Source organism: Podarcis bocagei (genome assembly GCF_964188305.1).
Source record: "Podarcis bocagei genome assembly, chromosome: 2".
In the NCBI taxonomy this organism is placed as follows: Eukaryota; Metazoa; Chordata; class Lepidosauria; order Squamata; family Lacertidae; genus Podarcis; species Podarcis bocagei.
This window is the reverse complement of record NC_138126.1, coordinates 14015644-14038728: the sequence shown is the minus strand read 5'-3', so window position 1 is coordinate 14038728 and position 23085 is coordinate 14015644. Positions and strand designations below refer to the sequence as shown.

At 44.5% G+C, this 23085-nt stretch overlaps 2 protein-coding genes across 8 annotated transcripts in view; both read right to left on the bottom strand.

Moving 5' to 3' along the window:
* LOC308580430 (uncharacterized protein) overlaps positions 1-23085 on the bottom strand; it is an 80690-nt gene that overhangs the window by 13476 nt on the left and 44129 nt on the right. For 2 of the 7 annotated variants that reach the window (XM_081182041.1, XM_081182036.1), the window contains one exon: positions 19859-20045. The exons of the other annotated variants lie outside the window; for them this stretch is intronic. In XM_081182041.1, coding sequence (XP_081038167.1) covers positions 19859-20045 — 187 coding nt within the window. The remainder of the gene's footprint in view (positions 1-19858; positions 20046-23085) is intronic. 7 annotated transcript variants of the gene reach the window in all.
* Positions 10442-12758, bottom strand: LOC308581171 (uncharacterized protein). Its single transcript, XM_081183690.1, has one exon. The coding sequence runs from the start codon at positions 11873-11875 to the stop codon at positions 11348-11350; it is 528 nt and encodes a 175-aa protein (XP_081039816.1). The 5' UTR covers positions 11876-12758; the 3' UTR covers positions 10442-11347.

Below are 23085 nucleotides of genomic sequence, written 5' to 3'. Positions count from 1 at the left end.
CATACATAAAAAGGGTTCTATCCTTCTTTAACACCTTCTGGCCGATAATGCCCAGAAGGAAGGCCTCCGGTTTCTTGGGGAAGGTGTACTTAAACACCTTTTTTAACTCGTTGTAGATCATTTCCCAGAAGGCCTTCACTCTTGGACAAGTCTACCAAAGGTGAAAGAATGTCCCCTCAGCCTCCTTGCATTTCCAACATTTATTGTCAGACAAATGGTATATCTTTGCAAGCTTGACTGGGGTCATGTACCACCTGTATACCATTTTCATAATGTTTTCTTTCAAGGCATTACATGCCGTAAACTTCATACCGGTGGTCCATAACCTTTCCCAGTCCTCAAACATGATATTATAACCAATGTCTTGAGCCCATTTTATCATGGCTGATTTGACTGTCTCATCCTGAGTGTTCCATTTAAGCAGCAAGTTATACATTCTCGATAATAGCTTGGTCTTAGGTTCTAACAACTCTGTCTCAAGTTTCGATTTTTCCACCTGGAATCCTGTTTTTTTATCTAACTTAAAAACCTCGTTGATTTGGGCATAATGAAACCAATCTTGCACCTTACCCTTTAATTTCTCAAAGCTCTGCAACCTCCAATTATCTCCAATGTTTTCTATTATTTCCCAATATTTCGGCCAGACGGCCTCCATATTAGGTTTTTTTCCGAGCCTTGGCCTCTATTGGTGATAACCACCTCGGAGTTTTACTTTCCAATAAGTCTTTATATTTTTTCCAGACCATAAATATTGCTTTTCTGACAATATGGTTTTTAAACGTTCCATGTGTTTTTGCCTTGTCATACCACAAATATGCATGCCAACCTAACGAATTATTAAAGCCTTCCAGATCTAGGACATCAGTGTTTTCTAACAGAATCCAATCTTTCATCCAGCAGAAGGCGGCAGCTTCATAGTATAACCTTAAGTCTGGCAGGGCAAACCCCCCCCCCCTTTCCTTTGCATCAGTTAATATTTTAAACTTTATTCGGGGCTTTTTGCCCTGCCACACAAATTTCGAAATGTCCTTCTGCCACTTTCCAAAGCATTCCACTCTGTCCACAATCTGCAAGGCTTGAAACAAAAACAGCATTTTTGGCAAAACGTTCATTTTTATAGCTGCAATTCGGCCTAACAAGGATAGTTTCAATCTTGACCAGATTTCTAGATCTTTTTTTACTTCTGACCAACATTTCTCGTAGTTGTCTTTAAATAAGTTCAAGTTTTTAGAAGACAGATTAACCCCCAGGTATTTCACTTTTTTAACAATGTTTAGTTCTGTTTCCTTCTGAAACCCCTCTGTTTCAGAAGATGTCAAATTTTTTCCTAATACCTTAGTTTTTTGTTTATTCAACTTAAAACCCGCCACCCGACCAAATTTCTGAATCAATTCTAAAACTCTTTTTGTACTAGATTCTGGCTCCTGTAGTGTTAAAACCAAGTCATCTGCAAATGCTTTCAGTTTATATTGTTTCCCTCCCATGAATCTTTTTGGGGGAACCGGAAACTTTCAATACGTGCTGAATGTACACTACAGATGTGAAATAAATACTCTTAATTGCTTTATTGGCCGAGGGAGCTGGCGTACAGCTTCTGGGTCATGTGGCCAGCATGACTAAGCCACTTCTGGTGAACCAGAGCAGCGCACGGAAACGCTGATTACCTTCCTGCCAGAGCGGTACCTATTTATCTACTTGCGCTGGCGTGCTTTCGAACTGCTAGGTTGGCAGGAGCAGGGACCGAGCAACGGGAGCTCACTCCGTCGCGGGGATACGAACCACGACCTTCTGATCGGTAAGCCCTAGGCTCTGTGGTTTAACCCACAGTGCCACCCGCCTTACAGATCAACAAATTAATTGTGGACAAAACATACCTATAACCATGCTGCTCTGCTGTTTGAGGAGGACCTCCAACAGAAAAAAGAAAAAGGATGACAGCTATATTGCACTCAGAACTAATGTGTCAGAAGTTTGCAGTGCAATCCTGTACGATTCTACTGAACATAGAAATGGTAAGCCCCATTCAATTCAGTTGGTCTTACTCCAAGGAAAATGTAGCTTTCGGCCTTAAGAGGCAGCGTGCCTTTAAGTACGAGTTGCTAAGAAGTCGCAATGGGAATATGCTATAGTCGTCGTGCCTTGCTTCTGGGTCATGTGGCCAGCATGACTAAGCCGCTTCTGGTGAACCAGAGCAGCGCACGGAAACGCTGATTACCTTCCTGCCAGAGCGGTACCTATTTATCTACTTGCGCTGGCGTGCTTTCGAACTGCTAGGTTGTCAGAAGCAGGGACCGAGCAACGGGAGCTCACCCCGTCGTGGGGATTTGAACTGCCGACCTTCTTTTTTTGAAAATAATATTTATTACTTTTCCAACAATTTAAACACAACACTACAAAAAAGAACAATACAATACAATACAAAAACACTACATAACACTGACACATTAAACTAACATAACCAAACAAAAACAGTTTAAAACACATCAAACAATTTCAGTATCTTATCTTTCATTCACTTATTTCAACGACCTCCTCATACCTCCCTTTTTGTATTCCACTTCTGTTAATTGTTTCAGCAATTCCTTTCCATCTTCCTCTGTTTTCTATCCTATAATTATCTTAACACATTCTAACCTTATTTTTTCCTTTAATATTCTATTAATCTATTTATACTTAATTCATTATAACATTTCTACTAAAGCCATATAACTTCATTCCAACATTCTTCTAACATTCATTAATTTTACAGTATTTCTGTAAATAGTCTTTAAACTTTTTCCAGTCTTCTTCCACCGAATCTTCTCCCTGGTCTCGGATTCTGCCAGTCATTTCCGCCAGTTCCATATAGTCCATCAACTTCATCTGCCATTCTGAACTGCCGACCTTCTGATCGGCAAGTCCTAGGCTCTGTGGTTTAACCCATAGCGCCATCCGCATCCCCTTTCCCTTATGGGGTATCTAAAAGCCCATATAGAGTCCTTAAGTACAGTGGTGCCCCACAAGACGAACGCTGAACGTTGTCTCTAACAACGCCACGCAAGACGAAAAACTTGGTAGACGAAAGAGTTTTCCATTTTTTGAGTCGTTCCACAAGACGAATTTCCCTATGGGCTTGCTTCGCAAGACAAAACGTCTTGCGAGTTCTTGCGAGTTTGTTTCCTTTTTCTTAAAGCCGCTAAGCCGTTAATAGCCGCTAAGCCGCTAAGCCGTTAATAGCTGCTAAGCCGCTAATAGCTGCTAATAGCCATGCTTCGCAAGACAAAAAAACCACAAGACGAAGAGACTCGCAGAACGGATTAATTTCGTCTTGCGAGGCACCACTGTAGGTTCTCTATCAGTAGGAGAAAATAACAGAGGCTGTTATGAGAATTATAAGGTCTTAGATATAAAATAAATGCTCGTAAATGTACCAGGCAAACACATACATAAATATATATAACAGACATTTAATTCCAGCAAGCTGGTCTATGACCGTAATAATAAATTATTATTATTATTCTTAAAAACAGAGGCCAACCAGAGAATATTGAGAAGCAAAGCAGCTAGTAAGCATGATCTTTATTTAACTGTTGCAACAGGGTCCCCCACTCCCCACATGAAGGGAGGGAGGAGAGGAACCTAGAACAATGGTGTGCAAGCTGTTATGTAGACATTTGAAAATTGCCTCCTCTGTAGCTCAAGACCACCCCCCAAAACATCATACATACATCACAGAAGGGGTGGTCTACAACAGAAAACCTTTCTGCCAGGATATCTGATAATGGTCACTGATTGCTTTTACCTGGGCATCCTGGCCATTTTTTGCGACGGTTAATACTTTAGTTCCTGAATCCAGGTCACAGGCTCACCCTGTTCATACACAGATATGCTCTTAAGACAGGATTTGTGAGCAAAGAGACAATGGGGAGGCTTTCCCATTTCCTTCCTCCTTGCAGAGAAACATTTGAAGTCAATTTGGAAGAGACAAAATAGTTTCAGGATTGTTCTCCTGTACTATTTCAGACACTTCATTTATGTACTTATGTATGTGTTTGGCCTTGTAAATTTATGAACATATTATATAGATATATAGATATAGATATATAGAGATATAGATATAGATATAGATATATAGATATAGATATAGATATAGATATAGATATAGATATAGATATAGATATAGATATAGATATAGATATAGATATGACCTTAGAATTCCTATAACACAACCATGTACACAAGAACTCTGTAGCAATGATCCCACTAGCACATGGGGTCTCCCAGGGATCTTCCCCAGAGGGAGTCAATTGCTCTGTAAAAAAAAGGAATCTGTCACCAAGATCAGGTAAAACCACAAGTTGTTTTCAAAACACGGCTGCACAGCCAACTTCCCAGCTCTTGCTATAAAGAGGGAGGGCACTGCTTTGTTTACAGCATAGATACTTTATACCCTAAGCCTGTCCGAATTTCCCTCCTCCAAATTGTCCCCGCCATTTCTGGACCTAGATCCTTGGACTCCAGCTCCCATGAGCCCCAGCCAGCGTGGCCAACGGCTAAAGAAGACGTGAGTTGCAATATCACATCATCTGGAGGGGCCACAGGTTACCCAACAGGTCCGTTTTCAGCGCCTTGACCTTCTCCTGGCGCAGCTGCCCTTGGAACTCCTCGTACTGGATGTGCTTCGTCCTGTGGTGCCTCTGCAGGTTGGCCTTCTTCAGGACGGAGAGGGCCTCACCACAAATGAGGCACACGGGCATGCCTTTCAGCTCCACAAAGAAATAGTCGTGTGTCCATCTTTTTTGAAAATGCGGCACTCCAAATCGATCTTCCTCTTCTTGTGTGACGGCATTGCAACCAAATGATCTAACAACACAGGAACAGGTGGAGCGGTTAACTGGATTTATTCCAGGGTGACGGGAGTGATAATATAATTATTATCAAGACCGATCAAAAGAAAATACTGGAAACGAAGGCTCCACAACCACCATCTTGTGCTTCAGTCCCCTTCAGCCTTATTAATGGGAGAGGAAGTCCTGCCTTCCATGGTAGGATTAAAAACTCATATATCTATCAGTTAATTGCTAAATGTCTCCTTAAACCTAGGCTACGGTCGCCACAATGGAATGTTGAAGTGCCGTTTCTTATTTTTGGCAATGAAATTATCATTATCATTATTTATTTCATTTCTATACCGCTTTATATTTTAAAGAAAAAGCCTCAAAGCGCTTCACAACACATCAAATAAAACAAATAAAAAAATAAAAACCAATTCAAGCTTCAAGGAAAATATTTCAGATCCTTCTTCTCCCCCTCTCCTCGTGTGGGTTCTCCCGTGTGTCAGGAGAGAGGGGCTACCTGGCTGAAGCTCTAACTGCAGTCAGGGCAATGGGAAGGTTTCTCTCACCTGTGTGGATTCTGACCCCCAAGCTCTTCCTGCACTCAGAGCACCTGCATGGCTTCTTCCCCATGTGGATCCTTTTGTGTGAAGTGAGCAACGATTTCCAGCCAAAGCTCTTCCTGCCCTCGGAGCACCAGTGCAGCTTCTCTCCTGGGAAAGCCCCCTTGCACACAGTGAGCTCCTCAAGGCTTTCCCACACAGGCTGCAGTGATTGGGGTCAGGGCCATAGTTAGGGGACAGCGAGGAAAGCCCCCACTAGGGGCACAGGTGAGGAGGGCCCCCCCAAAGCAGCTAAAAAATATGTCAGTAATATGTCTATAAATAAAAATTTTGATGATCGCCTGATAAGAAAAAGTTTTAAATAGAGGGTATTTATATGTTACCCGGGGGCCCTGAAACACAGCCGCTCGGAACAGAAAAGGGATGTGGTGTGGAGGGGGGTGTCGCCCAGAAGAGAAGCGGCTCTGGCCCAGCAGAAGCCCCCCCTCTTGGCAGCCTGACCAAGAGGGCAAGTTGAGCTTGGGGGCAGTGCGCAACGTGAGGGAAGGCAAGAGGGTGCATGAGTCTCTCTCTGTGTGAGTGGGTATCCAAGTGGAGGGATGGTGAAGGGAGGCAGGCCAGCACCAGGCTTCAGAGGTTCCTTTCGTTAGTGGAATAAGAGGGTTGCTGCCTCTGCCGCTGCTGCCGCCATCACAACACACGAAGGCAGCAAAGGCAGCAGCTGGCAATTTATTGTATATAGGCTCTACCACTCGAGCTGTGGGGGTTCGGATTGGTGAACACCGATCACGTATTAATAATGCTAATTTGGAGGCACCTCTGGTAGAACATTTTGCTTCTCATAATCATTCAGATACAGATCTATTATTTACAGTTTTATGGGTGAATCAGAAGGCAATTAGCATCAGAAAAGATTATGAGCGACAGTTACGGCAGCAAGAAACACGGTTTCTTTTCATGTTTCAAACCATTTATCCAGGGGGGGTCTCAACTCTAAGTTAGACTTTAATTGTTTCAAATTTCATTTCACTGGTCAACAACAATTTTGTTGTCTGTGTTTTTTCAGTTGATTTAGGACGAATCTGATGCGCTGAATCCCAAAATCACATTGGTTTTGCTCAATCAGGTCAAGTTTTTGAGCTATGGCCACATGTCGTTTTTTTATGTTTTTGTTCACATGTATGCTTGTGTGGAGCATTTTAGAAGAAGTTGGTGGGGGTAAAATGCCATGTCGAATAATTGTTTTGATTGGAAATGATTGTTTTAATGACAAGAAGTATTCAGGTCCGATAGTTCTGGGTGATTATGTCGAAAAGGGATCAGTTGGAAGTCATAAAACCTCAAAATCTTTCATAAATTGGTGCGGCAAAGCATAAAGTTGGGGGATCAAAACTAAGTTAATGGGGCAGACGCCCCACAAAGTATCCTGATCTTCAATCCGCACGTCGTCCTGTAGCTCATTGTGATGAAATTCCAGTGCCTATCTTCGGAGAACTTCCTGACATTAGTGACGAAGATGCCTCCAGTGTTGAAGGACATGAAGAAGCAGTGGTTATTGAAGATGATGCTCCACATCTATTTTCCCAAAAGGAGCTGAATTATCTAGTTCGCGACTTCAGCTTGTCAAAAGACTCTGCCGAACTGTTGGCATCCAGATTGAAGGAAAAAAACCTCCTCTCTGACAGTGCTCGCATCAGCTTCTTCTGCAACAGGCATCAAGAGTACCTGTTTTTTCTCGGAAGAGAAGGATTTGGTGTACTGTGCAGATATTGCACAGCTTCTGCTCAAGCTTGGAGTGCCACAGTACGAACCCAAAGATTGGAGACTGTTCATTGACAGCAGCAAGCGATCACTGAAATGTGTTCTGCTACACAATGGCAACCAGTTTGCCTCTATACCCCCTGGCTCACTTGGATACACTGAAGGAGAACTATGAAGCGGTGAAGTATGTGCTGGAGAAAATTGGTTATGATCAGCATAAGTGGCAGTAAAACGAGGAACAGGGTGGTGAATCCAGGGCAGGGCAGGGAGGGGGGTTGGTGGACAGTTGGTTTTCTTTTTCCACCTGGTACTGAAGTGACTTCAAAACAATCCATTCCAATCTCCCGCAGCCTCACAGGATGCCCCCCCCCCGGAATTTGTCACACATGCATGCACACACCCAGATACTCATGAATCTGTCAGTCTGTCTGTGCTTGGCTACCCAGAGTTTAAATGCAGGACTTTTCACATTCACACACCTTTTCAAACACAGGTCCTTGGAGAGGATCCCTAATTTGCCGGGGGGGGGGGGGAGATAGATCTGAAATACTGGACAAAACTATCAATACAGGACATGGCATTTTTGAATTAGGCAAAGCAGGACTTTATAAGTGATAACCAGCACATTGTGTCCAGAAACAGACAATTAGGCAGACGGAGCTGTTCTAATATGGGAGTCCTATGCTGCCTATAGCCAGCCCTGGTCAGCAGTGTGTCTGCAGCTCTTTCAGCCAGTTGAACTTTCTGAGCTCTTTTCAAAGGCAGCTCCATGTAGAGTGTGTTAAACTAACTCCTATGCAATGTGGCGCCAGACTGCTTTCTTTTTTTGTAATTATCTGTTTGTTTTAAATTCTGTAGCTTAAATTCTCTTGATGCTTGTTTCTTTGAGAAGGGCCTCTTACGGTCACAAAGCAATGATTTTCAGGGCAGCTCCATAACACTGATTGTGCCCTCACACTGCCCCTTTTTGTGTGGGGATTTGGATCCAGAAAAGGAGCAGACAGGGAAAGGTTAAGCAGAATCCCACCCACCCCCCGCGCCACCCTTAGGTGTGCTGAGCCTTCATCTGCTTCATGACTCCACCTTGCATGAGAAAGAAGGATGGAGCTCCAGGAAACAGGAAGTGGTCCTTCAACCAGCCAGGACATCTCACCATCACAGACAGATCCAGTCTCCTGCTGGGGAGTCAAGAGTGGCCCTGGGATGGCAGAGAGAGGAGGGGAAGGGCCCAGCGACAGAAGGGAAGGCAGGGCTCCAGATGCTCCCTTGGACCCCTTCCTTGACACCAAGGGGAGCTCCTCTTCTGGGGCTGAAAGCATTGCCGTGCAGGTTTCATTTTTGTCATGATTGCAAGGGAAGAAGGGAAGGTAACCGCCCCCCAACACAAAGAACTGAATGAAAAAAGCCCTGTTCTGAGCGATTAGCTGCTGGAGAGCATAATGTGGGGTTTAGCTGTGATGCTCACCTGCCTCCCTGGAGGAGTCTTTTCTTGGGGTCAGGGAGCTGGGGAGCAACATGAAGTTCCCAGGTTACATTTCCTTCTGGTCAGCTATTCCAGCTCTTGTCTGCTCCCCATTTCTTTATGGAGGGGCAAAGGCTATGCACTTTGTATAGATGCAACTATAACCAACAACTGGCGTCTTCTGGGTGCACTGGGCTCCCCCCCCCCCTTCCGCCTTCTCTCCTCCAGATATAATACAGATTCCCTCAGCATCGTGCCCCACCTTCCAGAAGGCAAATATATATGGTTGTTTATTTAGGACATATTTATCAGCAGTGATAAATATGACATTACTTGGTTACTGAACAACAGCTTCTATGCTGTCAACATGAGCTTTGTCTGAGGTTTCAGACATATACATTTCGTTCAAGAAAGATGCAGAAAATACTTTTCCTTTTTGATTCTGGGCACTTGACTTCTCCCATCCTGCTACCATCATGGCAGACATTTGGGGGTGAGATCCAGGGCCCCCTCAGCAGCAACAACAGATGGAGCCCCCACAAACATTTGTCACATTTTGAAGGGTTTTTTTTATTAAAAACAAACAAAAGGCTTTTCCTTAGGCTCTCATAGCCCTGAAGTTAGCTCTTGAAAAAGAGAGGGTTGCCAAATAGCATGGCCCCCAAGAATGAAAACAAACACTTCCAAATTCTTTTTTGCACCCCCAGAGACAGGGCTCAGCAACCTTTTAAAGTCGAGGGCCAGATCACTGTCCTCAAACCTCGCCGCGGGACGGAGTATGAGTGCACATTCTTTCGTTACTACACGATCCAAAGATTAAACAAAAAAACAATAAAGTTCTGAAGGTCCCAGTTCTGCACTGCAGCATATCTATTCCGTTCTGAGACACCCTCCCGGGGTTCTGGGGTGTGCGAAGCCTTGATTCCCTGTTTATAACTCCGCTACCGAATGCAGCGAGCGGTTCCTTCTGCAAGACGCGTGTTCTCCGCTCTCCTGTCCTGGAGGGGGAGACGCTTTCGGTAGCGGAGTTAAAAACAGGTAAACAAGGCTTCATACACCCCAGAACCCGGGGAGGGTGTCTCAGAACGGAACCACTCGCTGCGGCGGCAGGAGCAGTGAGCCAGTTGAGGGCTGGAGAGGGGCTGCCTTAAATGGCGGCTGTCGAGCAACCATGCTGGCACAAACAAAGCCCAGGCCCTTTCCTCTCGGCTCTAGGAGGAGGGAGGGAGGAGGAAAGAACTCTGCAACCAATCAGAGGGAAACAATGCTGCTGGCACCAATCATAGGCTAGCCCCCTTCCTCCGCAGGGCAGGGAGAAGCCAGAAGGGAGGGAGGAGGCGCCGCCGTCAGGAAGAGAAAAAGAGAGAGAAGAATGGTGCAGCCCAAACTATATGAATCAGAACCATGATGCAATTTCTGGACCTTCCATGGGCCGGATCCAGAACCCATTCGGGCCGGAACCAGCCCGTGGCCCTTAGGTTGCTGACCCCTGTCCAGAGACTTCACAGCCATCTTCACTTCCTAGGAACTCTGGGAACTGTAGTTCTGGGAGGAACCTCTCAGAAGTTTCTGAGCCTCCTCAGCCAACTACAATTGGACATCCTGAGACTACAATTCCCAGAAAAGCTGGACCAAGGCCTTTAGCCACAGCCCTGACCAAATAACGGAGCTTTCTCTTCTCTCCCTCTCCACCTCCCACATTCACAACAAATCAGTCTCCCACTCCTCAGTCCCTTTCACTAACCTCCCTTAGCCCTAATTCTTTCACATTCCTTTAAAACATTTCTGTGAACTAAGGAACACAAAAAACACCCTCACTGGTCACCTTCCACAGGTCAAAAGCCAATGCAGAAAATATTTAATAAAAACAGCTCTACACAGGTATACAAGAGCACAGAAAAAAGGAGATGAGTTTCAAAAGCAATACCAAATGAACATTTAACACAGGGACCTTTCATTCAGCTGGAAAATGCTATCAGTAAAAAGGTCTTCAATGGGTTATGCAAAGTTCAAGTAATGAGCGCCTGGAATACTGATCTACAAGACAAAGGCAGCCCATCATTTTGGCAGTGAAAGGCAGACCTGAAAACTAAACAGATTCAACACACACCTTGAGCATTCCAGATTCACACTCCCTCCCTGTTTATCTAGCAAAAAGTTGCCACTTATTTTGTACATTTAGTATATATGACCTTCATTACTTTAATACATACATATGTGTATACAAATTTAAGTACAAAAACTAAAACATCATTCCATGCATTTACATCTGATTTCCCCCTTTATGAGTTTCTTGGTGTAAGTAGTGCAGTGTTTCCCAACCTTTTTTGGGCAAAGGCACAGTTGTTTCATGAAAAAAATCTCGAGGCACACCACCATGCCAGATGGGGAAAGGTCACTTTTTACTTATGTAAAAAAAAAAAAAAAAAATAGTAACAGCATAGAAGGTAATGGTTAGGCTAGCATCCCTCTTCCAAATATGCTAGGTTTTTATTTGCAGGGACTGTTCTACGTGGGAAGGGGAAAGGAACGTTAATAGAAGGAAAGGCGGGTGGGAGAGAAAGAGAAAGAAAGAGGGAAGGAAGGGGGGAAGAGAAGTGGAAAGGAGGGAGACCGAGGCGGGGGAGAAGCGTCTGGAGAGTTGCTCCGAAGTTTGGGGGGCCGCGGGGGTGGGCGCGCGTCCCAGGAGGCGGAGGCCAGCCCGGGCTGGGAGCCGCGGCCCGGGGGCGGAAGGCGGACTGCGGCTCCTAGGATGTGGAAAGGGGATGGCGGCGCAGGGGGAGGAGACCCGCACGGCTAGGGCAGCGCGCAGGGGGAGGGGAGCGGGCCGGAGGCGGGCGAGGGGGGCCGTGATCCCACGTGCCGCGAACACATTGTGTGTGAGTTAGCTGATGTCTTCTAAGGTGTCCACTTTGACTGAAGCTCTTACCGCACTCCATACATTTAAATGGTTTCTCTCCTGTATGACTTCGCTGATGACTTTTAAGTGTGCCACTTCGACTGAAGCTCTTTCCACAATCCACACATTTAAATGGTTTCTCTCCCGTGTGAGTTCGTTGGTGTATTCTAAGTGTTCTACTTTCACTGAAGCTCTTTCCACATTCAATACATTTAAATGGTTTCTCCCCAGTGTGAGTTCTTTGATGTATTCTAAGGATTTCATATCGACTGAAGCACTTTCCACATTCAATACATTTAAATGGTTTCTCCCCCGTGTTAATTTGTTCATGTACTTTATGTGCTCCGTTATGACTGAAGCTCTTTCCACACTGCATACATTTAAGCAGTGATCTGTGGGCCTGACAAGATGTCTCGGGAAGTGTGCTGTCTCCCCGGGGCTAAGATCCAAGATGTAACTGAACGACTGCAAGGAATCATAAAACCCACTGACAAATACCCCTTCCTCTTGGTTCATGTGGGAACCAATGACACTGCAAGCAATAGCCTCCAGAAGATCAAAAGAGACTACGAGGCTCTCGGCAGGAAATTGAAGCAACTAAATGCACAAATTGTCATCTCGTCTGTCCTCCCAGTTGAACGACGTGGCCCAGGGAGAGAGGGGGAAATAGTGGAAGTGAACAGCTGGCTTCGCAAATGGTGTAAACAGGAACAGTTTGGATTCTTAGATCACGGACTGCAGTTTCTTGAAGATGGACTTCTGGCAAGCGATGGGTTGCACCTCACAACGGTTGGGAGAAATGTTTTTGCCAAAAATCTCAGAAACCTCATCAGGAGGGCTTTAAACTGACTAATGTGGGGGAGGGGGACAGTGCTCCTGAAGGTAGGAGTCTATCAATCGATGAAGATGATCATCCAAATGTCATAGACCAAATGGAGCAAACAGCACGCAGACCTAGTGGTGGGAGGAAAAAATCCTTAAATAAGAGACACGGGGGAATGATTAATGGACTTCAGTGTCTGTACACTAATGCACAAAGCATGGGAAATAAACAAGATGAGCTTGAGCTCTTGGTACAGCAAACTAAATATGACATAATAGGCATCACTGAAACCTGGTGGGATAAGTCCCACGATTGGAATGTAATAATGGGGGGATGCAATCTATTTCAGAGAAACAGACCAGACAAGAAAGGAGGAGGAGTGGCGTTATATGTCAGGGATGTGTATACCTGTGAAGAGATCCAAGATTTAGAAGCTCAAAGCCAAAGTGAGAACATTTGGGTCAAAATTAAGGGAGAGAAGAATAACAGAGATCTCATTGTGGGAGTTTACTATAGATCCCCAAGCCAAACGGAGGACATAGATGATGCCTTCCTGGAACAGATGGCCAAGCATGCAAAAGGAAGGGAGATAGTAGTAATGGGGGACTTCAATTACCCGGATATTTGTTGGATGTCAAACTCAGCCAAGAGCTTAAGGTCAAACAGATTCCTCACTGGCCTTGCAGACAACTTCATTGTCCAGAAAGTGGGAGAAGCAACAAGAGGAACATCCATTTTAGATCTGGTCCTAACCAATGTTGATGACCTGGTTAGTGGGGTAGAAGTGGAAGGATCATTAGGCGCGAGTGATCATGCTCTTCTGAAGTTTACTATACAGTGGAAAGGAGCAGCCAAGCAGCATTCTAGGACTCAATTTCTTGACTTTAAGAAAACCGACTTCATAAAACTTAGGGAAGTGCTGGGTGAGATCCCATGGACAGTAATACTAAAAGGAAAGGGAGTTCATGATGGCTGGGAGTTTGTTAAGAGGGAGATAGTAAAAGCACAACGTCAGGCAATACCAATGAGACGGAAACATGGAAGGTGCTTAAAGAAGCCAGGGTGGCTATCTAAAGAACTTTTAACTGAATTAAGATTAAAAAAGGATGTGTACAAAAAATGGAAAAGGGGGGAAACCACCAAAGAGGAATTCAAACAAATAGCCAGCACGTGTAGACACAAAGTCAGAAAAGCTAAAGCACAGAATGAACTCAGGTTTGCTAGAGAGGTTAAAAGCAACAAAAAAGGCTTTTATGGGTATGTTCGTAGCAAATGGAAAAACAAAGAAACAGTGGGGTCACTCAGAGGAGAAGATGGTGAAATGCAAACAGGGGACACAGAAAGGGCTGAACTCCTCAATGCCTTCTTTGCCTCAGTCTTCTCCGATAAAGAAAACAATGCCCGACCTGAAGAATTTGGAGCAAATGATTCAGCAAAGGAAACACAGCCCAGAATAACTAAGGAGATAGTACAAGAATACTTGGCTAGTTTAGATGTATTCAAGTCTCCAGGGCCAGATGAACTGCATCCAAGAGTATTAAAAGAACTGGCAAATGTGATCTCAGAACCACTGGCAGTCATCTTTGAGAATTCCTGGAGAACAGGCGAAGTCCCGGCAGACTGGAGGAGGGCAAATGTTGTCCCTATTTTCAAAAAGGGGAAAAGAGAGGACCCAAATAATTACCGCCCAGTCAGTCTGACATCAATAGCAGGGAAGATTCTGGAGCAGATCATTAAGCAAACAGTCTGTGAGCACCTAGAAAGGAATGCTGTGATTACCAATAGTCAGCATGGATTTCTGAAAAATAAGTCATGTCAGACTAACCTGATCTCGTTTTTTGACAGAATTACAAGCCTGGTAGATGAAGGGAACGCAGTGGATGTAGCCTACCTTGATTTCAGCAAGGCATTTGACAAGGTGCCCCATGATATTCTTGTAAAGAAGCTGGTAAGATGCGGTCTTGACTATGCTACCACTCAGTGGATTTGTAACTGCCTGACTGACCGAACCCAAAGGGTGCTCATCAATGGTTCCTCTTCATCCTGGAGAAGAGTGACTAGTGGGGTGCCACAGGGTTCTGTCTTGGGCCTGGTCTTATTCAACATCTTTATCAACGACTTGGATGATGGACTCAAGGGCATTCTGATCAAATTTGCAGATGACACCAAACTGGGAGGGGTGGCTAACACCCCAGAGGACAGGATCACACTTCAAAACGACCTTGACAAATTAGAGAACTGGGCAAAAACAAACAAGATGAATTTTAACAGGGAAAAATGTAAAGTATTGCACTTGAGCAAAAAAAATGAGAGGCACAAATACAAGATGGGTGACACCCGGCTTGAGAGCAGTACATGTGAAAAGGATCTAGGAGTCTTGGTTGACCACAATCTTGACATGAGCCAACAGTGTGACGCGGCAGCTAAAAAAGCCAATGCAATTCTGGGATGCATCAATAGGAGTATAGCATCTAGATCAAGGGAAGTAATAGTGCCACTGTATTCTGCTCTGGTCAGACCTCACCTGGAGTACTGTGTCCAGTTCTGGGCACCACAATTCAAGAAGGACACTGACAAACTGGAACGTGTCCAGAGGAGGGCAACCAAAATGGTCAAAGGCCTGGAAACGATGCCTTATGAGGAACGGCTAAGGGAGCTGGGCATGTTTAGCCTGGAAAAGAGGAGGTTAAGGGGTGATATGATAGCCATGTTCAAATATATAAAAGGATGTCACATAGAGGAGGGAGAAAGGTTGTTTTCTGCTGCTCCAGAGAAGCGGACACGGAGCAATGGAGCCAAACTACAAGAAAGAAGATTTCACCTAAACATTAGGAAGAACTTCCTGACAGTAAGAGCTGTTCGACAGTGGAATTTGCTGCCAAGGAGTGTGGTGGAGTCTCCTTCTTTGGAGGTCTTTAAGCAGAGGCTTGACAACCATATGTCAGGAGTGCTCTGATGGTGTTTCCTGCTTGGCAGGGCGTTGGACTCGATGGCCCTTGTGGTCTCTTCCACCTCTATGATTCTATGATTCTATGAAATGAGTTCGTTGATGTATTCTAAGTGTTTCAGTACGACTGAAGCTATTTCCACATTCAATACATTTAAATGGTTTCTCCCCCGTGTGAGTTCGTTGATGTCTTCTAACTGTTTCACTACGACTGAAGCTCTTTCCACATTCAATACATTTAAATGGTTTTTCTCCTGTGTGAGTTCGTTGATGTATTCTAAGATCTCCACTTTGACTGAAGCTCTTTCCACATTCAATACATTTAAATGGTTTCTCTTCCATGTGCGTTCGTTGATGTCTTCTAAGTTTCCCACTTTCACCGAAGCTCTTTCCACATTCAATACATTTAAATGGTTTCTCCCCCGTATGAATTTGTTCATGTACTTTAAGTGCTCCGTTATGACTGAAGCTCTTTCCACACTGCATACATTTAAATGGTTTTTCTCCTGTGTGAGTTCGTTGATGTATTCTAAGGTGTCCATTCTGAATGAAGCTCTTTCCACATTCAATACATTTAAATCGTTTCTCTCCCGTATGAATTAGCTGATGCCTTCTAAGGAGTCTACTTTGACTGAAGCTCTTTCCACAGTCCACACATTTAAATGGTTTTTCTCCTGTGTGAGTTCGTTGATGTATTCTAAGATCTCCACTTTGACTGAAGCTCTTTCCACATTCAATACATTTAAATGGTTTCTCTTCCATGTGCGTTCGTTGATGTCTTCTAAGTTTCCCACTTTGACTGAAGCACTTTCCACATTCAATACATTTAAATGGTTTCTCCCCCGTATGAGTTCGTTGATGTATTCTAAATGCTCCACTTTCACTGAAGCTATTTCCACATTCAATACATTTAAATGGTTTCTCCCCAGTGTGAATTTGTTCATGTACTTTAAGTGCTCCGTTATGACTGAAGCTCTTTCCACACTGCATACATTTAAATGGTTTTTCTCCTGTGTGAGTTCGTTGATGTATTCTAAGGTGTCCATTCTGAATGAAGCTCTTTCCACATTCAATACATTTAAATGGTTTCTCCCCCGTGTGAGTTTGTTGATGTATTCTAAGGTGTCCATTCTGAATGAAGCTCTTTCCACATTCAATACATTTAAATCGTTTCTCTCCCGTATGAATTAGCTGATGCCTTCTAAGGAGTCTACTTTGACTGAAGCTCTTAACGCACTCCATACATTTAAATGGTTTCTCTCCTGTATGACTTCGCTGATGACTTTTAAGTGTGCCACTTCGACTGAAGCTCTTTCCACAGTCCACACATTTAAATGGTTTTTCTCCTGTGTGAGTTCGTTGATGTATTCTAAGATCTCCACTTTGACTGAAGCACTTTCCACATTCAATACATTTAAATGGTTTCTCCCCCGTATGAGTTCGTTGATGTATTCTAAGGTGTCCATTCTGAATGAAGCTCTTTCCACATTCAATACATTTAAATCGTTTCTCTCCCGTGTGAGTTCGTTGGTGTATTCTTAGTGCATCATTTCGACTGAAGCTCTTTCCACATTCAATACATTTAAATGTTTTCTCCCCTGTGTGAGTTTGTTGGTGTATTCTAAGTTTTCCACTTCGACTGAAGCTCTTTCCACATTCCGTACATTCAAATCGTTTCTTTCCTTTGTGAGTTTGTTGTTGTATCCTCAATTTCTTTGTTCTTTCGCATAAATTCACAGGTGGCTCCATAGAATTCTGACTTTCATCTTCCTCACCTGTTTGGGAGTCTGGGAGGAAAGAGAATCCTGTTAGACTTTCAAGAAAGACAAAAATGGAACTGAACAACTGTCAATCCCAGTCTGCACCTTCTCTCATTGTAACACCTTCATTCTCCACTATCCTCTAGAGGTTCCAAATTTTACGAAAGCTAATAATGGCAAGATAATGGCAAGAGCAATACATGATCACTCCATTCACACTTACTAAGGCATCTTCATTTTATAATACAGATCTATGCTGGAACTGGTTTATTAGACACATCTCTATTTCTCTTTCTCAAGTGAATGATCACAGACTAAAGTAACAGTGTCTCCATTGTGAAATCAGTAAAACTGAAGTGCTATATGTAACTGTAAAAATATTGCACTATATTGGAACCTAAGAAGAGCCTTCTGGATCAGGCAAAGGCCCACCTAGTCCAGCATCCTCTTCTCACAGAGGCCAACCAGATGCCTGTGGGAAACCGGCAAGCAGGATTGGAGCACAAGAGTTTTCTCTGCCTTCCTGTGCTTTCCAGAAACTAGTATTAAGAAGCATTATTGCCTAGGACCGCGAGGGCAGAGCAGAGACGTCAGTCTTATCCTTTTTTTCAAGCTATCCAAGTTGCTGGCCATCACTGTCTCCTGTAGGATGGAAGTCCATAGATGAACTATGCTTCTGTTGATTCATCTTTGCAGCCCTTAAAGGCTGATAAATGTATTATTGCCTAAGCTTCTGTGGGACTTAGTGGACTCTTGACCAGGAAAGCTGGTGCCACTATAAACCTCTGAGTCTCTTTGTTGGCTTTGTGTACTTATTTTCAAATTTGCACCAAGGTTGTACCACAGTATCTCCATGCAAGCTTAGGGACGGACAAAATTACAGGGTGTCAGCTCCGTGAATCTCAAGCCTCTCGTGCCTCTGCTGACAGAGCCTGAGAACGCAAGAGATGTGATTCAGTTGGAATGAGAAGCAGGGGAGGAGCAGCCAAGCTGCAGCAGGAGCAAAGAACAAAGAGCAGGAAGAGGGGGTGCCGGGGCGGGGCATAGACTGTTAGCTCCAGTTTGAGGTCTGACACAGAGACCCTGGAAATAGCCTGTCCAAAAAATCGTAGGCTCGAGAGAATCTGCAAGAAGAGGGGAAAAGAAAGTGAAAGTGGGGGCTTCTTTGCTGGAGGACTCGGCAACTGCAAGCTGGGATGAAGAGGCCGAAGACTGAGCTCCACAGTGATTTGTGAGTTTGAGGAATAAACCTGAGATAATTACTACTGGAGTTGTCTCGTGTCTGTGCGGGAGAACCAAGGGGCGCTAAAATTATTATCCCACTCACTCACTCTCACAAACAACCCCAGTCTGTAAGATTGGCAAGTTTACACAATTTGCTTATAATACCAGACACTCTTGGACTTTATATGCCCAATCCTAAGTGTAGAGCCTCCAGCCACAGGAATCGTGTATCATGATAACTGGTCCTTTGTCCCTTAAGCCCACCAAACTGGGGAGGTGCATGCATTTATTGTGTTTTGATGCTGGTGGAATGTATCATTCTGACTCTGTCTATAAAAAATAAAGGTAATAGAAACCATTTAAATACATTAATTATAAATAATTATGGGAAACATTTCCATTCCCCTTCACCCATTGTTCAGGATTGGTGTGCAACATCATTATCATCAATTATTCCTGCCATGGAAATAACACCTAAGGTTTCAAAGCCTGGAGGAAGAAAATCTGTCCCCACTACTTTAGGAAAAGGATTCAAGAAACAAAGAGCTGCTCCGGAGTTAATTTGCTGCTGAAATGGAATACACAAGATGAAACAGTTAAATCGGCTATGATTAAGTGGGCACAGGACATTGGTCATAACATTATGTTTGCTGACTGGGAATGGTTGTGGAACACCGGTATTAAATTCACGGCATGTAATGCCTTAAAGGAAAACATTATGAAAATGATATACAGGTGGTACATGACCCCAGTCAAGCTAGCAAAAATCTATCATTTGCCTGATAATAAGTGTTGGAAATGTAAAGAAACTGAAGGTACTTTCTATCACCTTTGGTGGACATGCCCGAAGATTAAGGCTTTCTGGGAAATGATATACAATGAAATGAAAAAGATACTTAAATGTACTTTCTCTAAAAAACCAGAGGCCTTTCTCTTGGGCATTGTCGGCCAATTGGTGTCAAAGAAGGACAGAACTTTCTTTATGTATGCTACAACAGCAGCAAGAATACTCATCGCAAAGTATTGGAAGACACAAGATTTACCCACCCTGGAAGAATGGCAGATGAAAGTGATGGACTATATGACATTAGCTGAGATGACTGGCAGAATCCGCGATCAGGGAAAGGAGACGGCGGAAGAAGAATGGAAGAAATTCAAAATCTACCTTAAGGACTATTATAAACTTGATGAATGTTAGAATGTCGAGGTTTGAGTAAGAAAGGGTTACAGCGATATAAGACTAGGTTGAAGGAAAGACTAAGAGGACAGAGGATTGACAGATATATTTAGAGTTGCTAAAAACTTTTGGACATTGGGATGCAGAAAGGGGAGGTATGGGGAAGTCTGAGAAACACGGTTTATGAAAAAAAAGGTTATGAAATTATACGTGTTTGTATGTCTTTTTATATGTTTGTATTGTCTTAAAATTTTTTTGTAAAACCAATAAAAAATTTATAAAAAAAAAAGAGCTGCTCCGGAGAAGGCCTCACCCGTTCCTTCTTCCTGTCAGGAACTTCCTTCCATTTGTCTCCTCTCCATCTATTCCGCTTTCTCCCGCCACCATCCCTCTATCCCTGTCCCCATCTCCTCTCCCCTGGAACTCACCAGATTTCTCCAAGGGTCCTGGGAGGGAATGCTCAGAGGTTGTGGGGAGGGATGCGGGAGACAGCCTGACCAGGTCAACCGTCCATCTTCCTCCTTCCATCCTGGCCAGGGTTGCAGGTTCAGTCTCAGCTAGGTTTGCAGGTTCAGCTTTCCGAGGAGCGCAGAATTCAGAGCAAGTTGCAGCTTCCTGGGAGGGAGGGAAGAAGAAGAAGCCAAGGGAGTCTGAGAGCCCCTGCAGGGATTCTCCTGCCCAAGACATTCTGCTGCCCCTGAAGAAGCCCCAATTGGGCATCCCCTTCCCAAGAGCCCCCACCCATTTTCAAACACCTTTGGCAATTCCTTTCACCTGCCTGTCCCACCACCCTTCCTAAGGCTGGCATGGTATGCACATTAGTGGCCTGAGAGTAGATCCCTTGGAAGTTAAGAGTTAATCTGCAAAGGACTGCTCTGAATACATGGGTGGCCCTTGCATGGAGAAGAAGGAAGCCCCTTGCTTGCATCTGGACCCCCTGGGAGAGGCGGTGGATCCGCCCACTGCTCCCTCTGCCCTCACTGCCTCCTCCGATGTCCTCCTGCGCTGCAAAAACCCTTTGCTCTTGTTTCTCAGGGGAGAGAGGCAGAAAGAGCCTTCAAACCCATCCGTTTCCTCCTCTGCTCCCCCTCCTGTCCTTTTGGGAAACAGGAACTTCGGTCAGGAGTAAACAACTTAAATGGCGAGTTTGCAAGATAAGCACTTTAAAGCACTGCTTGTTCCTACTATGTGTGAGTCTCTGTGTGTTTGGACCTAGAGGACAACATACATGTTTACACCACATGATTCCGAAAAGAGGGCAATTCTTTAAAACCGAAGGCCATTTCTACAAAATGGAAGACTTCCGAAGGCAGCCTTTTACAAGGAAATTTTTGATGGTTTTTATTTTGTTGGAAGCTACCCAGATGGGCAGAGGCAACCCAGTCAGATAGGCAGGATGCAAATAATAATAATAATAATAATAATAGCTTCCTAAGCCTGTCCTGGGACGCGGGTGGCGCTGTGGGTTAAACCACACAGCCTAGGACTTGCCAATAAGAAGGTTGGCGGTTCGAATCCCCGCGACCGGGTGAGGTGAGCTTCCGTTGCTCGGTCCCTGCTCCTGCCAACCTAGCAGTTCAAAAGCACGTCAAAGTGCAAGTAGATAAATAGGTACCGCTCCGGCGGGAAGGTAAACGGCATTCCCGTGCGCTGCTATGGTTTGCCAGAAGTGGCTTAGTCATGCTGGCCACATGACCCGGAAGGTGTATGCCGGCTCCCTCGGCCAATAAAGTGAGATGAGTACCACAACCCCAGAGTCGGTGACAACTAGACCTAATGGTCAGGGGTCCTTTACCTTTTTAAGCCTGTCCTGCTACGCATGCTGATCAGAGACTCTGTCCAAACAGCCCCTTTGAACGCAACAGGGCTTCCTATTTTTACTATTTTTACAGTGGGAACAGTCAAACCACAAAGCCACTGATCAGCCAGAGTTTCCTGTTTTCACCAAGCACAGTTTGAATTTAGCTTAATATCCCAGCTTGTTCCAAAGCTGGCAGCTGTAGTTCCCTGGTTTGGGCAAATGGAAAGTTTGTTAGTTATGGCTCATAAGAGAGTGTCTGGTTTCATCACAGTTCACCCTCAGGGCCAGCCAAATCATGAGATAAGCTGGGACAATTAGGTCAGGAGGCAGATGCAGGGAGATATGGGACAAGCACGTTCCCAGCTCCCGTTTGTTAGCCTTGCTGCCAGTGCAGGACCACAGTTGGTAAATTTGTGCAACTACCCATTTAGAGTCCTTCTCTTTTCCCCTCTCTCACTAAAGGTTGGGTGGGAGTCCTTCCTGGAGTGATGCATTCTGGTTGTGGGGGCCAGGAGAATGCGGTGGCGGCTATAGTTTTTTGTTTTAATCTTGGGTCAACTTAGATTTTAGCGTAACTTTGCTGCAGCAATGCATTAAAAACTGTTCCTATTTTTAACCCAGCTTTTCAGGCTGTGATTCAGTCATCTGAACCTGGCCATTATCTTAATAGATCTTGCAACAACCTTGCAAGATGGGCCAGTCTTATTTAATGCGACTACACGTGGGATTGCTGAGGCTGCAAGACGTGCCAAGATTTTTACCTCAGTGGGGAGAAAAGAGCATTTTGGAAATGGAGGCAATTTAGAGGAGGAAAACGGGGGTTGGTGGAAGGTCACCTCTTCTGACACAGCTTCTGCTCTGATAAAACTCAGAGTCACCTGCAGCTGTTTAGATAAAGTAAGAATAGCAGGAGATATGATCGCAAACCTGCCATGTAAGGTTTGATCTAGGAAACCTTTTTAAAGTGGATTAGAGAGAAAGTGCAGGGAGGAGGAATATTCACCACCAAAGCTAAGCAGAACCTCCATGTCTAGAGGCACTGGACCTGTGACCTCCAGGTGCCGGAAACCCAGGTGAGAGGAATCATAGAATCATAGAGTTGGAAGAGACCACAAGGGCCATTGAGTCCAACCCCCTGCCAAGCAGGAAAACCATCAGAGCACTCGTGACATATGGTTGTCAAGCCTCTGCTTAAAGACCTCCAAAGTAGGAGACTCCACCACACTCCTTGGCAGCAAATTCCACTGTCGAACAGCTCTTACTGTCAGGAAGTTCTTCCTAATGTTTAGGTGGAATCTTCTTTCCTGCAGTTTGGATCCATTGCTCCGTGTCCGCTTCTCTGGAGCAGCAGAAAACAACCTTTCTCCCTCCTCTATCTGACATCCTTTTATATATTTGAACATGGCTATCATATCACCCCTTAACCTCCTCTTCTCCAGGCTAAACATGCCCAGCTCCCTTAGCCGTTCCTCATAAGGCATCGTTTCCAGGCCTTTGACCATTTTGGTTGCCCTCCTCTGGACATGTTCCAGTTTGTCAGTGTCCTTCTTGAACTGTGGCGCCCAGAACTGGACACAGTACTCCAGGTGAGGTCTGACCAGAGCAGAATACAGTGGCACTATTACTTCCCTTGATCTAGATGCTATACTCCTATTGATGCAGCCCAGAATTGCATTGGCTTTTTTAGCTGCCACGTCACACTGTTGGCTCATGTCAAGTTTGTGGTCAACCAAGACTCCTAGATCCTTTTCACATGTACTGCTCTCAAGCCAGGTGTCACCCATCTTGTATTTGTGCCTCTCATTTTTTTTGCCCAAGTGCAATACTTTACATTTCTCCCTGTTAAAATTCATC